This window comes from Oryctolagus cuniculus, chromosome 8, assembly GCF_051225735.1.
Source record: "Oryctolagus cuniculus isolate XC-2025 breed Fujian yellow rabbit chromosome 8, ASM5122573v1, whole genome shotgun sequence".
NCBI lineage: Eukaryota > Metazoa > Chordata > Mammalia > Lagomorpha > Leporidae > Oryctolagus > Oryctolagus cuniculus.
In genome coordinates this window covers 20,779,686-20,795,543 of record NC_142874.1, presented here as the reverse complement: position 1 = coordinate 20,795,543, position 15,858 = coordinate 20,779,686, and the positions used below count along the sequence as shown (strand labels likewise).

The following is a 15,858-nucleotide window of genomic DNA, read 5'->3' as shown; positions in this document are numbered from 1 at the left end:
CTGTCAGTCTGCCTTTCAAATAGTAAGTAAATAATAACTTGGCATCTTTTAGGACAGTAGGAACATTCAAGATGTCTTTTCATCTCTTCCTAAGAGCTTAAGAATACGTTGTAGAAATTTCCTCCTTTCATCTGAAGTTTATACATTATGGGCATAGTTTTGAAAAGATTCATTTATAGCCATTTTGGTGCCTAAAGTATCTATTAAGGGGCTTCAAAAAAGTTCCTGGAAAGTGGAATTAGATGAGAATGCATGTTTTCCATGAATTTAAAGCAATTATTTAATTGAGAGGTAAGATAGAGTGTGTGTGCTCCAGTCAGCTGGTTCACTTCCCCAGATACCCAAACCAATGACTCCGGGTGGGCCAGGGCTGAAGCCAGGAGTCGAGAACTCGGCCAGGTCCCCACCAGGGACCCAAGCACTTGAACAGTCACTGCTGCCTCCCAGGGTCTGCACTGGCAGAAAGCTGGAGTCAGGAGCGGACGCTGGGGAGTGAACCCAGGCACGCTGAGGTGGGATACATGGGTCTAAACCAGCATCTTAACTACCAGGTTACACATACACCCCTTCCAGAAATTCTTTGTTTTCTTTTTCAGTTTATTTACCTATCTGTTTGCGTGAGAGAGAAAAAGAAAGAGAGACAGACACAGAGACAGAGACACAGCCCGGAGTCGGATCTCTTCTGGGTCTTCCACATGGTGTCAGGCACCGAACAATGAAAATGAAGATATTACCGTACTACAGGCTCCTATTTGAAAGGTCAAACAAGAATAAAAGAGAAAGAAAATGGCATTGGCAAGACAATGAACCTCTGAGAGACACTACGCTTATATGAGACTGAAATGGAACACACAGAGGCAGAAGCTACCTTCTCCCCTGGCGTCACAGACACTCTCCAGACGCAATGCGTGTAGGAAGGGTAGCTGTTGGGGAATCCTGGGGAGGAGAGGTTGCCATTGGACTCCTGTAGGGTTTCACCACATGCTGAAAGGAAAAAAAAAGCAAGGTCACCATTCAATTTTTATGAAGCACATGGACATAATAAATAAAAAGTTGTCTGCGTGTGTGTGCACATGCCTGTTTTGTTGTTAGATGACAGTATATACAACTGCATTTTATAAAACACTTACTTTCTAAGTAAGTTATTTTTATATCTCTTTTCAGATCTCCAGTATACTTAATAGCAGCATAGGGAATAACAATAAAATAAGATTATGAGATAAATACCCTGGCATTCATAAAGTTCTCAGGGAAGCCTTTCCCACTCTTTCCCCAGGAGCAGGTGCCAACCTAGCGGACACCCATCTTCAGATTCTAGTCAGCGATACCTTCTTGATATGGTTGTGGAACCACCTGAAACATTCCCTAAATACAGCCAGTGTGAATTAAGGCTAAGCTTAACAGTGAATAGCACATCAAGATTTAAAAAATAAACTCAAAAATTAATAACTAGCTAACATAGGTGGTATCAAAAAACACACAGAGTTGTTTTTACAAAATAAAAAAAATGAAAGATAAAACCATCCTGGAATATTCAAATTTTCCAAAGAGATCTAGACATTTATTTACCATCTCTGTTCTATCAATCAGACATGGAAATGCGTTTTCCCCTTATTAAGCTTGTCTCACTCCACGGAGCATATCATCAGCTGCACAGGTTCAAGATCTGTGTGCGGCCATCACTGTGCTTTAGGCTTGCCTGTTGCTTCTGTGAGGCCCCGTTACCAGCCCAAACCTAGGCTGCTTGAAGTATCTGTAATCCAAGAATGTTTTCTCCATTGCAGGCCACCTTTGTCACCTTCACTCAGCAATTTGAATGGACAGTCTTTGCCCTCTGAAGCAGACTACAATCAAACCTGAGATATTACCATATTCCAGAGCCACCTCCCTCTCCCCCAATCCCCAATAAATTATAAATGGTGCAGCACATCCTGTATTAAATATGGAAAGAAACATTATGACCCTCTAAGCAAAACAGAGCCATAAAGATAGTCTATTGTGACACAAATATTTATTCAGGAAAACAGACTATGTTTGCATAATAGAATACATTTAAAGTAGGAGCAAGCAATGTTTATTCTGATGAACAGGCAGATAAAAGTAAATTTAGCACAAAACAAAAAGCTCAAGGTCAAGAATCCATAATTCAGCACTGTTCTGAGTCATCTAGCACACTTGATAAATGTAACATTGCAAGAAGACTTAGAAAAATGAAAACTGATTAAGATTTTATGAATACAAACAATATGCTTCCGAGTAGGATCATTTTAGATGCTAAATAATGACTTGGAAGTTGACTGAGTTTCAATGAAAAAGACTACAATTTTCATTCTGTAATATTTTAAAGTACCAAGAAGCCACTGAAAATTCTGGTACTAGATTTGCTAAAGTGAAGCTAAAACCATGAGATAGATTGAATCCATAGATACATCCATACAACCCTGCTCTTATAAAGATAAATATTCTCTAAACAAAACATAATATACAGTTAAGAAATTAAATCTATGGCCAGCACCGCAACTCACTACGCTAATCCTCTGCCTGCGGTGCTGGCACCCCGGGGTTCTAGTCCCAGTTGGGGCGCCGCATTCTGTCCCTGTTGCCCCTCTTCCAGGCCAGCTCTCTGCTGTGGCCTGGGAAGGCAGTGGAGGATGGCCCAAGTCCTTGGGCCCTGCACCCGCATTGGAGACCAGGAAGAAGCACCTGGCTCCTGGCTTCGGATCAACGCAGCGCCGGCCGTAGTGGCCATTTAGGGTTTGAACCAACGGAAGGAAGACCTTTCTCTCTCTCTCTCTCTTTCTTTCTCTCTCTCTCTCTAACTCTGCCTGGCAAAATAAATACATACATAAATAAAATAAATAAATAAAATATATAAAATAGTGCCTGTATGTAAGGTAACAATGCAAAAAATTGTATTCACATTGCAATTATCATTTGTGAATTTTCCTCAATAAATTTATATGGACAAAAATTCAATATTGCTTGCCACCAGGAAGAGACAGATCAAAACCACAATTAGGTATCATTTCTCTCCAGGCAGAATGGCTATCACAGAAGAGAAAATCATATATATTTCTCAGCAGTGATGCTGAGAAAAGAGAACCTCCACTGTTGGTGGGGATGCAAATGAGTCCAGTCATGATGCAGAAGAGTACAAAGCGCTCAGATAACTAGAATTAGGTCTACTGTATGAACCAGCTATCCCACACCTGGCTATATACCCAAGAGTGATGAAATAAGCCTGCAGAGAGATACCGCCACTGGCAAGTTCAATGCAGTACTGTTTTCAGTAGCCAGGATATAGAATCAATCTAGGGGTCCATTGAAGGATAAATAAATAAAATGTGGTGCAGGCTGGCACTGTGGCTCAATAGGCTAATCCTCCGCCTTGTGGCGCCGGCACACCGGGTTCTAGTCCCGGTCGGGGCACCGGATTCTGTCCCGGTTGCCCCTCTTCCAGGCCAGCTCTCTGCTATGGCCCGGGAGTGCAGTGGAGGACGGCCCAAGTGCTTGGGCCCTGCACCTGTATGGGAGACCAGGAAAAGCACCTGGCTCCTGGCTTCGGATCAGTGTGATGCACTGGCCGCAGTGCGCTGGCTGCGGCGGCCATTGGAGGGTGAACCAATGGCAAAGGAAGACTTTTCTCTCTGTCTCTCTCTCTTTCTCACAGTCCATTCTGCCTGTCAAAAAAGAAAGAAAGAAAGAAAGAAAGAAAGAAAGAAAGAAAGAAAGAAAGAAAGAAAGAAAGAAAGAAAGAAAGAAAATGTGGTGCATATACACAGTGAAATATTATTCAGTCATGAAAAAGAAATGGCAGCAATATGGATGGAACTGGAGATTGTAATGTTCAGTGAAATAGGACAGCCACACAGAAAGACAACTAGTGCATGCTGTCTCTTGTATGTGGGAGTTAAACACAGTCCAGGTGAACTTAGAATAGTGGTCACTACATCCTGGGGTGCCCTGGGGGGGTGGATGCAGGTTGCATAATGGGTACTGGATCAGTTAGTTTACTTTCTCGGGAGGAAAGGGTGTAGCTGTTTCTGCCCGTGCACTCTGCCTCACCTTTTTGTCCATCTGTTTGGGGCAGGCAGTGCCACTCACTGTGGTGAGCACTCTGCCTGGTGTGCACATTACAAGCGGAAGGCTGCATTGTTACCCAACAAGAGACATGGAAATGTGTTGCATTCATTTGCTGTATTTGTCTAATCTTAATCATCCTTTCTGGTGCTATATTTCTTGATTCTCCCATTTCCCACGTAAGAAGCAAAGTGAAAGGTAAGAACAACCAAAAAGAAATCCATCTGCAATTTCATTTGCGAGGGGTAAGAATTAAAGAATTACAACTAATACGATGAACCCAGGCACTCTGCTACGGCATGTTCACCACGAGACTGAACGCCGATCCCAAACTTAACTTTTAATTCCATTTTTTATCATATATAACTATTTTAATGAAAATGCTGACATACTAGGAAACCATTAAAATGTACGTAAATGGTTGCACAAGGAAAATGCCATCATTCAAAGTGTGTAATCTTTATTTACAAGACATCGGCTGGTGCCGCGGCTCACTAGGCTAATCCTCCACCTTGCGGTGCCGGCACACCGGGTTCTAGTCCCTGTTGGGGCGCCGGATTCTGTCCCGGTTGCCCCTCTTCCAGTCCAGCTCTCTGCTGTGGCCAGGGAGTGCAGTGGAGGATGGCCCAAGTGCTTGGGCCCTGCACCCCATGGGAGACCAGGAGAAGCACCTGGCTCCTGTTAAAAACAAACAAACAAAACTTCATGCTTTGAAAACAGGATCTTGTCTTAGATTCGACTTCTACTGCCTGCCTGAGGAAGAGCCCAGATGAGGGGGTTCCACTTCTGGCAACAGCCTGTTTGTAGGGTGTAGGGTGCTGCGGTAGGAAGGCTGTGGTCTTGCGGCCAACATCCCTGGGTTTTCTTGTGAGACAAGAGGTCTACGGCCCAGTACGTTGCTACTAAAAGTTGCTGCGTTAGCTGGCTCCAGAGGCGGCCACGTGGTGGAAGCGCTGGGTGAAGACGGCTCCGCGGTTTCTCTAGGTATTGTTCTGCTAACGTCTGGGGGTGCGCAGGGAGTTCAGATGAGAACGCTTTTCCGGGGTGAATGTCTCCCGAATGCATTTGTTCCCTCTCCCTCCAGTTCTTGTCGGGTTAACTCCATGCAACGTTTCCTTTTGGAGCCGCCGGCTTCCAGACCCTGAATGCTGTATTTCCTGAGTCTCTGGGAGGAAGCTCGCTCGCTCGCTCTCTCGCTCTCTCTCTCTCATGCTGTGCAGTCTCTTCGAACGATGCTTACGCCCGGGCCTCGGTACTTCAAGTCCTGTTTGTTTATCCGGTGTTGCTTTTAGTTCCTAGCGTGGTGGAGGGTCACCGATGGAGTCTAATTCAGAGTCCACGGTTTCAAGAAGCATGCTGAGTAGGTCAGGTGACTTATACTGCACTGCGAACATGAGCGTGTCCGCTGCTACTGTCGACCACGTGGACGTCTGCTTCATGCACGAGGAGAAACTCGGACATTTCCGCAGGGCGGCCCAGCCCAGGAGCAGGAGCTGATGTACTCTGCCCACGTCGCCCACGCGGGGCGCGCTGTGGGTCTCCCCCAGGTCCTTTCCTCTGACGTTGCACCCGAACCGCGGCTGCAGCCCTGAGCTATTTTGGCATCCAACCTTGGCTCTTAAGAACCTCTTAGGCTGCTTGCCTTTCCAATCAAAACTTTTTTTTTTTTTTTTTTTTTTTTTCATTTTGGAGGCTACCAATTGCTAGTCGCCAGCTCGCGCATCTACATCAGTGCCACCGTTACTCGGTCTGGCCAAAGGACGGGACCAGCGTCACTCAAGAGGCTGCAGAGCTCTGACGTCATCACACCACGAGGGCCGCCACGCCGCGCGGCCGGACACGGGTGGGCAGGCCCCGGCACAGCCGCGCAAGTGCACAGAGGCCGTGGGCGCGCAGCCCCTCGCTCCGTTTTTGACCAACCCTTTGAAGTGCCCTCAGATGTAGTCCTTCATCCAGCAGAGAAAACCGTTGTCAGATTATATAAACCTCATGCAGAGCCGTGACTGCCTGCCCACCTCAGCACTCTCGGCTCCACTGTCCTCCTCACACAGTCCACGGGAGACGGGAAGTGGGGACAACGCCCCGTCCACATCCTCTGTGAAGAAGCACCTTGTCCTCATGGTGCCCGGGATACAAGGAAGGGTGACTGCGCCGGGGCAGCGACAGCATTAGCAGGTGTCCTTTCAGACGTCCTAAAGCTTGAAAGACTTGCAAGCCCCCGCAGGTCACAGGATGACCTTTGGGCAGCAATGTCCAGGACCTCCCCAACTTGGGCTTCTGTCTCCGCCCCGTCCCGGGCTTGCAGCCTGGCAGTGAACGCACGGGTCCCGCGTCCGTGCAGCGCCAGGGCTCTGAAGGATCGTGTGCTGTCTCACACAGGCCGTCTTGTCCATCTCCAAAGCCAGGAGCAAGAAATGGCAATGAACAATTCTAAACTACAAGAAACTTATCCTCAGACCGTCGGTGCAGAAATCCAAGTTTACTCCTGTACTGACCTTTTGTATGAGGACGCGCTGACCGTCCAATAAGGAACTGGGATTTCATATTTTTATATGACAGCAAACACAAATAGAAAAAAATGCAAGAGTGGATTGCAAAGTACCAGCTATAAGTTTCTGAAATAAGTTAGTACTATTTTAAGGAAATTAAATATATGCATTTCTAAGTCTGCACATGTCCTGATAAATTTTAAAATAATTTCTCTCAAATATTTAAGACCAGTGAACAGTATTTGCAGCTTGCCTACTAGAAACATGCCTGTGAGAATTCAGGTCCTCTATGACAGACTGTCTATCTATCTGCTTTACTAGGTCAATATTCCTTTCAAAATTAAGCTCTAAGAATTGCTCTGTAAAATGCACATCTAATAGAGCTCTGAACATAAACCAAAGAGGAAAAAGTTGGCATAAACAGCAGCGAAATTCACTTTGCTGGCTCTATATTCCAGCAATTTCTAGTAAAACAGTAAGGATAAGACAAGCTGCAAAGGAATATGAAGTTGGTATCCGCCTTCTTCCGTATTAAAACCAAGGCACAACCAGATCTCAGCTTGTAAACTCTTTTTTAATCATTTTTATTTATATTCAAGGGAACAAATTTCATGCATTTCATATACACACTTTTAAGAGCATAATTACATTTCCCACCTTCCTCTCCTTCCCTCCCTCATTCTCCCCTCCCCCTCTTCCTTTCTTATTTTTCTTTTAATTTTTACAACGAGAAACTTTCCATTTATTTTTTAATCACAAGCTTAACCCTCCACTAAATAAAAAATTCAACAAGTAGAAGCAGAAAAAAAAACACTGTTCCTCAAGAATATAGACAAGGGTTATAAACAAGAATCAAATCTCAAAATGTCAAATTCACTCATACACATAACATTTTTTGTACTCCATATAAATCGGTTACCACAAATAAGGGCAAACATATAATTTCGTCTTTTGGAGACTGGCTTATTTCACTAAGCATAATGGTCTCCAATCGCATCCACTTTGCTGGAAAAGATAGGGCTCCATTCTTTTTATGGCTGAGTAGTATTCCATACCGTGTGTGTGCGTGAGTGTGTGGGTGTGGGTGTGGGTGTGTGCGTGTGTGTGTGTGAGTGTGCTTGTGTGTGTGTGGGTGTGGGTGTGTATCACAATTTCTTTATCTGGTCCTCAGCTGATGGACATCTGGTTGACTCCATATCTTAGCTATTGTGAATTGAGCTGCCAAAGATATGGGGTACAGATAACTCTTTCAAATGCTGATTTCATTTCTTTTGGGAAACCTTGTGAATTTTTTAAATTAATTTATTTATTTGAGATGCAGAGTTATATAGAGAGGAGAGACACAGAGAAATCTTCTACTGATTCACTACCCAATGGTCACAACAACCAGTGCTGGGCAAGGGTGAAGCCAGGAGCTTCTTCTAGGTCTCCCACATAGGTGCAGGGACCCGAGTACTTGGGCTATCCTCCACTGCTTTCCCACATTCATTAGCAGGGAGCTGGATTGGAAGTGGAGCAGCTGGGACTCAAACCGGTGCCTATATGGGATGCTGGCACTGCAGGCGGCGGCTTAACCTGCTGCACCCTAAACAACATCCCCAACCTCGTAAAGTCTTAATCTCCTCCTGTGTAATCCTTAAAGAAGTTGTCCTGGGGCCAGCACTGTGGCTTAGCGAGTAAAGCTGCCGCCTGTAGTGCCAGCATCCCATATGGGCGTCAGTTCGAGTCCCTGCTGCTCCACTTCCAATCCAGCTCTCTGCTATGGCCTGCACCCAAGTAGGAGACCTGAAAGAAATTCCTGGCTCCTGGCTTTGGATTGGTGCAGCTGCAGATATTTTGTCTGCCTGGGGAGTGAACCAATGGATGGAGGACCTCTCTCTCTCTCTCTCTCTGCCTCTGCCTCTGCCTCTGCCTCTCTGTGACTCAGCCTTTCAAATAAATAAATGATTCTTTAAAATAAAAAGGAAGTTGTCCTATTTAGACTTCTGTGTATAATCACGTATCTTTCACCTCATTCCATTGATGATGTTGCTAAACTTCATTGGTGTATGGTGAGTCTACAGACACCACTGCCATTGTCCTAATCACCAGCGGTGCTCCCCACTTAAGGGATGGAAACTTTAAATATATAACTATGTGTGGGGTTTAAATTTAACTACATTAGGAAATGAGACAGACGGGTGCAGAGATTTAGAGAGAAGGAAAAATGGAAAACAATGGGGGAGAATTGTTCAGTGAGAATTGAGAAAAAAATGTCATTCTCAAAGATTTGGTGAATTAAAAGCTAATTTATCTTCATTCAAAAAAAAAAATCCCGTAACTTTCCTTTACTCCATGTAATTCATAAGCTATAACAGCAACTGGCTTTTAATTCTGCTTTAGAAATACAGACATCTTTTGTCACAGAGAATAGTGCTTTCATGACTGTGCTTTTACTATGTTAAATAAAGTAATGTATACATGAATATTTACTCTGGTTTGAATAAGAAAATGACCCATTTGTGCATTTATATCATGAAAATCTCAATTAGAAACCACACTTCTAATTTTCTTTCTGTTAATAATGGAAATATTTAAGAGTCACTGGCTGAAATTTAAATTAATACAATTTGATTATTTTTGATTCATATTAACTTTCCTACAATTTAATGCTCAAATGAATCTCCAGTGTGATTTTTAAGTGTGATGTCTGAATGCATACATGGAGAGAGACAAGCAAAATTGTTTACATGCAAAGTGGTCAGTTATTTAATTGTAGCAATTAAATTACTAATAGTAAAACCTTTCTCTTTCTAAACGATTAAAAACATCACACGCTAAATGTTGCTAAAAATTAGTCAAGAATCACCCCTGACTTTTTCATAGTGGTGCCATTCTCTTACAAGTGTGTTTTTCCTATGGAAATATGAATTTAAAAAAATTAAAGAAATACTGCATGTGCCTGTATATTTTATAAACCTACATAAAACATTTAAAAGATATTTATACAAGTATGAATCCAATTTAAGTATCCATGATGTAAATAAATCTATGAATACTAAGTATTATTAGATACAGGACAAAATTCTATAGGTAAGCAGTCAGATGACTACAGATAGGATTATGTACAAAAGAAAAAATTTTAAAACTTACTTTCAGTATTGAATCACTAAGATGTAAAAGGCCTTAAATAAACTTTACATTTAAAAAAAAGTTAACTGTCCTTCTGAAAACTTAATAGACCTAAATTAGAAGAAAATGAACCATTACAAGATAATTGGGAAAGCCGTAATATCTTATAATTTACTGTAGCCAATTTGATCTTGAGGGAGTGGAAACCTCTTTTCTCAGCAGAAATGTTTACTAAATTCACCAGGCTGAATCAATGAATTAAATAATCACATCATACTGAATGACCAACTTCCTAGCTATTTCCTGTGACTATCCAGCCAACTCACTTTTTCTTGCTTGCATCTGAAACCTGAACTGCTCAACAAAAGCATACTACCCCATATGTCAAGGAGCACATATTAAATTGTTGTGAATGAATCAGCTTGCTTTCTCCTATCCCCTGAGGGCATATCTTCCCAGACTCACACCAGACTCGTAATAAGTGTAATGAACATAAGAGCTTCCCTATCACTCAATACATAAACAACATCAAGGTAAATTTTCAGGGATGAATATAACCATTACACCCCTGATAATCTGCAAACATTATTAAACTAGCAGGAAATTAAAACTGTTATAGTTATTTTACCTTCTGCAACCTTAGTGATCTAGAAATATTTCCAAATGTGAATGCTGTTAGTGTTAGGTAAAGGGGGTTTCTTTGGAAATTTAGTTTGGGAAAACTGTATTGAATCTTTCACGTCTGCTCTTTCAAAGATGATCACTACTCAGGATGTGAACAGAACTCACAACATAGCAAATTTGCAGCAGAATCCCTTTTCTTCCTTGAACCATCAATGTACTGGAGTTCCCTTAGAATATTCTTGTTTTATAAATATATTTTTTAAAATTGTATTTAAGTTATACAAGGTTCATGCATTTCATATATACAGATTTAGGAACATAGTGACACATCCCCCCACCCCCACCCCGCCATGCTCCAACCCTTCCTCCTCCCTCTCACATTCCCACTCTTAATTTTTACAAAGATTTACTTTCAGTTTACTTGGTGATTATATAGCTAACCCTACACTAAGTAAAAGAGTTCAACAAATAGTATGAAGAGGAAAACAAAAACAAAACAACACACGGTTCCTCAACGGAAGCAACAAGGCTGCAAACAATCACCAAGACTCTTTCATTCATCCTTTCTTCAAAACTTCATTCAGTAGCAAAATACACAGTGGCTCACCAGTAACTTCGTGAGAACTTTTTTTTTTTTTTTTTTTTTTTTGAGCAGGGTTATAAATACCTACTGCCAAAATTTTCATGTATATACCATTAAGGAAGGGACTTGAAAGAAAAGGTCATTCAGGAACCAATTTTGCAGTTCAAATAAAGGATATTCTTTCTCTATTGGCAAGGAAACTCAGCACTTGATTAGAAAATCATGCAACTCCTTAGTAACTATCAAATAACCATTCTATTTTGCTCTTTTACTCATGAAATTAAAAGAAAACAATGCGTATTGCCCCAGCTCTTGAAATCTGAATTCTAACAGCTTGTTTTGATTTGTAGCGATGAGTATCCCAGAGTTCCCTCCTCGCTCATCCCATGATTGCTTGGAACTTTGCATGTCACTTGTCAGCAAGGAGAGAGACAAGTAAACAGCCGGGTAAACCATGGCTTGTCCATCAGCAAGAGCACAGCCCAGCACAGCCCAGCACAGCCCAGCTCAGCCACGTGCCTGTGTTTGCAGAGAGCAATACCTGGACATCGATACAGCTTTCTTGCCTGTGCAATATCTCCTTTACTTAAACGCGTGCGTTGACCGATGGCGGGACGTATGCCATTATCATCGCGGGAGGGGAGAATCGTATCCAGAAACATCCCCCTGAAAGAGAAAAGAAACAAACCACCCCTACGTCACCAAATCAAAGCACATATCTTGCTTACCAATATACGGTTGCTTTTTAAACTCAAGTCAATCAAATGGAAAATACAACGGAGTGAGCTCTAGGCAGTGTGTCAAACTTTCAAAACACCAGCATCATGTGTGTGTAGCATAAAATCAATGATGACATCCACGTGTTCCTTAGAAAACTGTATTATGTGTTTTTAAAATACATGGAATATTTTATAGTCTCCCACCAAGTACACCATGGCTCTGTTTTTGTCTCCCAAACAGATCTAAGAATCCCTTAGATTGTCAGATTGTAAAACAATTCTTCCTCATGATATATATATATATACAATATATACAATAAAGACTTCTGCAATTACTAAAATTCAAAGAGTCAAACAAAATACACCTTAATATTCTTCGAATTAAATTCTAATTTAACTATCTAAGCATTTAAGATTTCTTACAAGTCTAAATGCTATAACGTATGTTAAAAAAGGAAAAACAATGTCAAAATGTAGACAGAACAGTGCAAAACAAAAGTATTATGTATCCAGGAATTAGTTTTAGATCCTTGATCAAATATAAGTTGGCTGTAGATGTTTGGGTTGATTCCTGGAGCAAGGACAGTCTATTCAATAAATGGTGCTGGGAAAATTGGATTTCCACGTGCAGAATCATGAAGCAAGACCCCTACCTTACACCTTACACAAAAATCCACTCCACATGGATTAAAGACCTAAATCTACGACCTGACACCATCAAGTTACTAGAGAACATTGGAGAAACCCTTCAAGATATTGGCACAGGCAAAGAATTTCTGGAAAAGACCCGGGAGGCACAGGCAGTCAAAGCCAAAATCAACTATTGGGATTGCATCAAATTGAGAAGTTTCTGTACTGCAAAAGAAACAGTCAGGAGAGTGAAAAGACAACCGACAGAATGGGAAAAAATATTTGCAAACTATGCAACAGACAAAGGGTTAATAACCAGAATCTACAAAGAGATCAAGAAACTCCACAAAAACAAAACCAACAACCCACTTAAGAGATGGGCCAAGGACCTCAATAGACATTTTTCAAAAGAGGAAATCCAAATGGCCAACAGGCACATGAAAAAATGTTCAAGGTCATTGGCAATCAGGGAAATGCAAATCAAAACCACAATGAGGTTTCACCTCACCCCGGTTAGAATGGCTCACATGCAGAAATCTACCAACAACAGATGCTGGCGAGGATGTGGGGAAAAAGGGACACTAACCCACTGTTGGTGGGAATGCAAACTGGTCAAGCCACTATGGAAGTCAGTCTGGAGATTCCTCAGAAACCTGAAGATAACCCTACCGTTCGACCCAGCCATCCCACTCCTTGGAATTTACCCAAAGGAATTTAAATTGGCAAACAAAAAAGAGGTCTGCACCCTAATGTTTATTGCAGCTCAATTCACAATAGCTAAGACCTGGAACCAACCTAAATGCCCATCAACGATAGACTGGATAAAGAAATTATGGGATATGTACTCTTTAGAATACTATACCGCAGTAAGAAACAACGAAATCCAGTCATTTGCAACAAAATGGAGGAATCTGGAACACATCATGCTGAGTGAAATAAGCCAGTCCCAAAGGGACAAATACCATATGTTCTCCCTGATCGGTGACAACTGACTGAACACCAAGAGGGAAACCTGTTGGAGTGAGGTGGACACTATGGGAAATGGTGGCTTGATCAGCATAGCCCTGACTGTTAATGAACAACTAAATACATTATCCCTCTTAGTAGTTTTTTTATCTGTTCTACTTAATATGACTGGTTTAGATCTGTAATTGATGCACAGTTATTCTTAAGTGTTGAAAATTAACTGAAATGTGATCCCTGTTGAACATGGTGGTGGGAATGGGAGAGGGAAAAGATGTATAATTTGGGACATGCTCAGGCTGACTTGCCCCAAGTGGTGGAGTTGGAAGCATACCAGGGGATTCCAATTCAATCCCATCGAGGTGGCATGTACCAATGCCATCTCACTGTTCCAGGTGATCAGTTTCAGTTCACAGTTGGTCATGGTGAAGGGACTGGGAGTCAAAGGGAGCACATAGACAAGTCTAGTACCTGCTAACGCTAACTGATGGAGTAAATAAAGGGGAGAGTGATCCAACATGGGAAGTGAGATACTCAGCAGACTCATAGAATGGCAGATGTCCTAAATAGCACTCTGGCCTCAGAATCAGCCCTAAAGGCATTCGGAGCTGGCTGAAAAGCTCATGAGAGTATTTCAGGCATGGAAAGCCAAGACACTCTGGCAAAAGATCTCTGCGAGTGAGATCCCAGTGGAAAGAACAGGTCATCAAAGAAGGAGGTACCTTTCTCTGAAGGGAGCAGAGAACCTCCACTTTGACTATGACCTTGTCTAAACAAGATAAGAGTCGGAGAACTCAGAGGGCTTCCATAGCCTTGGAAACTCATGACTGGAGCATAGGGAGATTACTGATGCCATAGACAGGAGTGTCAATTGGTAAAGTCAACAACAGGAGTCACTGTGCACTTACTCCTCATGTAGGATCTCTGTCCTTAATGTGCTGTACATTGAGATTTAATGCTATAATGAGTACTCAAACAATATATTTCACTTTGTGTTTCTATGGGGGTGCAAACTGTTGAAATCCTTACTTAATGCATACTAAACTGATCCTCTGTAAAAAAAAAAAAAAAAAAAAAAAAAAAAAAGAAAGAAATTATCAATTCCCAACTTGACTCTCACTGGGATTAAACATGACAATAGGTCTGCTCTGATTTCATCATCTTTTAAAAAATCATCTATTATTTTTCACTTTATGTTTCTGTGTGGGAGCAAACTGTTGAAATCCATACTTAATGTATACTAAGCTGATCTTCTGTATATTAAGATAATCGAAAATGAATCTTGATGTGAATGGAAGGGGAGAGGGAGTGGGAAAGGGGAGGGTTGTGGGTGGGAGGGACGGTATGGGGGGAAAGCCATTGTAATCCATAAGTCGTACTTTGGAAATTTATATGCATTAAATAAAAGTTTAAAAAAAAAGTATTATGTATCATTTTCAATGTTTCATGGCAAAATTGCTTAGCAAAAAATCCTAATCAGTGCCCCATTGATTCTAAGCTAAAGATATTGAGTTGCTTTTGACTCAAAGTTTTAGTAGAAGAATTACTACTTTTCCTACTATGTATGAGTTAAAATTCTTAATATAGTACACTAAAGATACATTCTAATTTTGCAATACGTATCAAACATTTATAACTCTAAAGGAAGTGCTTAGGTTAAAAATACAATGAACTGTGAAACTATTACAACAGGTTGAGAAGGAGGGAGTTTGCCTGTGTGGATTTTTAAAAAACAAAAATTGTTTTTCAGAAAATAAAGAAGGAAATTTTCCACAAAGATATTTTAAATTAAGAAATAACCTTAGCACCAATGCCTGCAATGGGCACCCATATGGGCACTGGTATGTGTCCCAGTGTTACTGTTCCAATCCAGTTCTCTGCTAATGGCCTGAGAAAGCAGTGGAGGATGGCCCAAGTCTTTGGGTCCCTGCACCCACATGAGAGATCGGAAGAAACTCCTGGCTCCTGGCTTTGGATTGGCCCAGCTCTGGCCATTGTGGCCACTTGGGGAGTGAACCAGCAGATGGAAGACTTTTCTCTCTGTCTTTTCTCTCTCCCTCTCTCTGTCTATAACTCTACCTCTCAAATAAATAAATATAATCTTAAAAAAAACAGAAATGACCTTGTAAGATGTCTTTTTTTAAAAAAAATTCTCATTTATTTTTCTGAGAGGCAAAGAGACAAAGAGAAAGACAAAGAAAGTTCTCATCCTCAGGTTCAATCCTCAAATGCCTGAAACTTGGGGGCTGGAACTGGGAGCTAGAAAACCAACTTAAGTCTCCCATGTGAGTTACAGCAATCAAATCAATTTGGCTACCACTGCTGCCTCTCAAAGTGCAAATAATTTGGAAGCTGGAATCAGACTCTGACCTCGAAAGTGAACCCTGATTCTTTGATGTGGGACGTAGCATCATAACGGGTATCTTAACATCCAGAAGAAATGCCCATCGCGTAAGATATCTTTTAAATGGAGATGAGTGATGGGACATGCCTTTTCAATATTTACAATATCACACATTTATACTGCAGGTTAAAGAATAACACTTTAAGCTCTGCTTAGTCCTCCCCTTTAGGAAACATTCGTTCAGCACTGTTCTAGGTTTGGATTTATAGCAGTGAACAGACTAACAAAAATACTACTCTTTCTGATTTTAATATC

The 15,858-nt window shown here is 41.5% G+C and overlaps 1 protein-coding gene across 2 annotated transcripts in view; it reads right to left on the bottom strand.

Annotated features, from left to right (window-relative positions):
• LOC149124891 (tolloid-like protein 1) overlaps nucleotides 1-15,858 on the bottom strand; it is a 342,676-nt gene that overhangs the window by 136,467 nt on the left and 190,351 nt on the right. For both annotated transcript variants that reach the window (XM_089302008.1, XM_089302009.1), the window contains 2 exons: nucleotides 11,429-11,553; nucleotides 869-984 (listed from right to left, as the gene is read on the bottom strand). In XM_089302008.1, coding sequence (XP_089158134.1) covers nucleotides 869-984; nucleotides 11,429-11,553 — 241 coding nt within the window. The remainder of the gene's footprint in view (nucleotides 1-868; nucleotides 985-11,428; nucleotides 11,554-15,858) is intronic.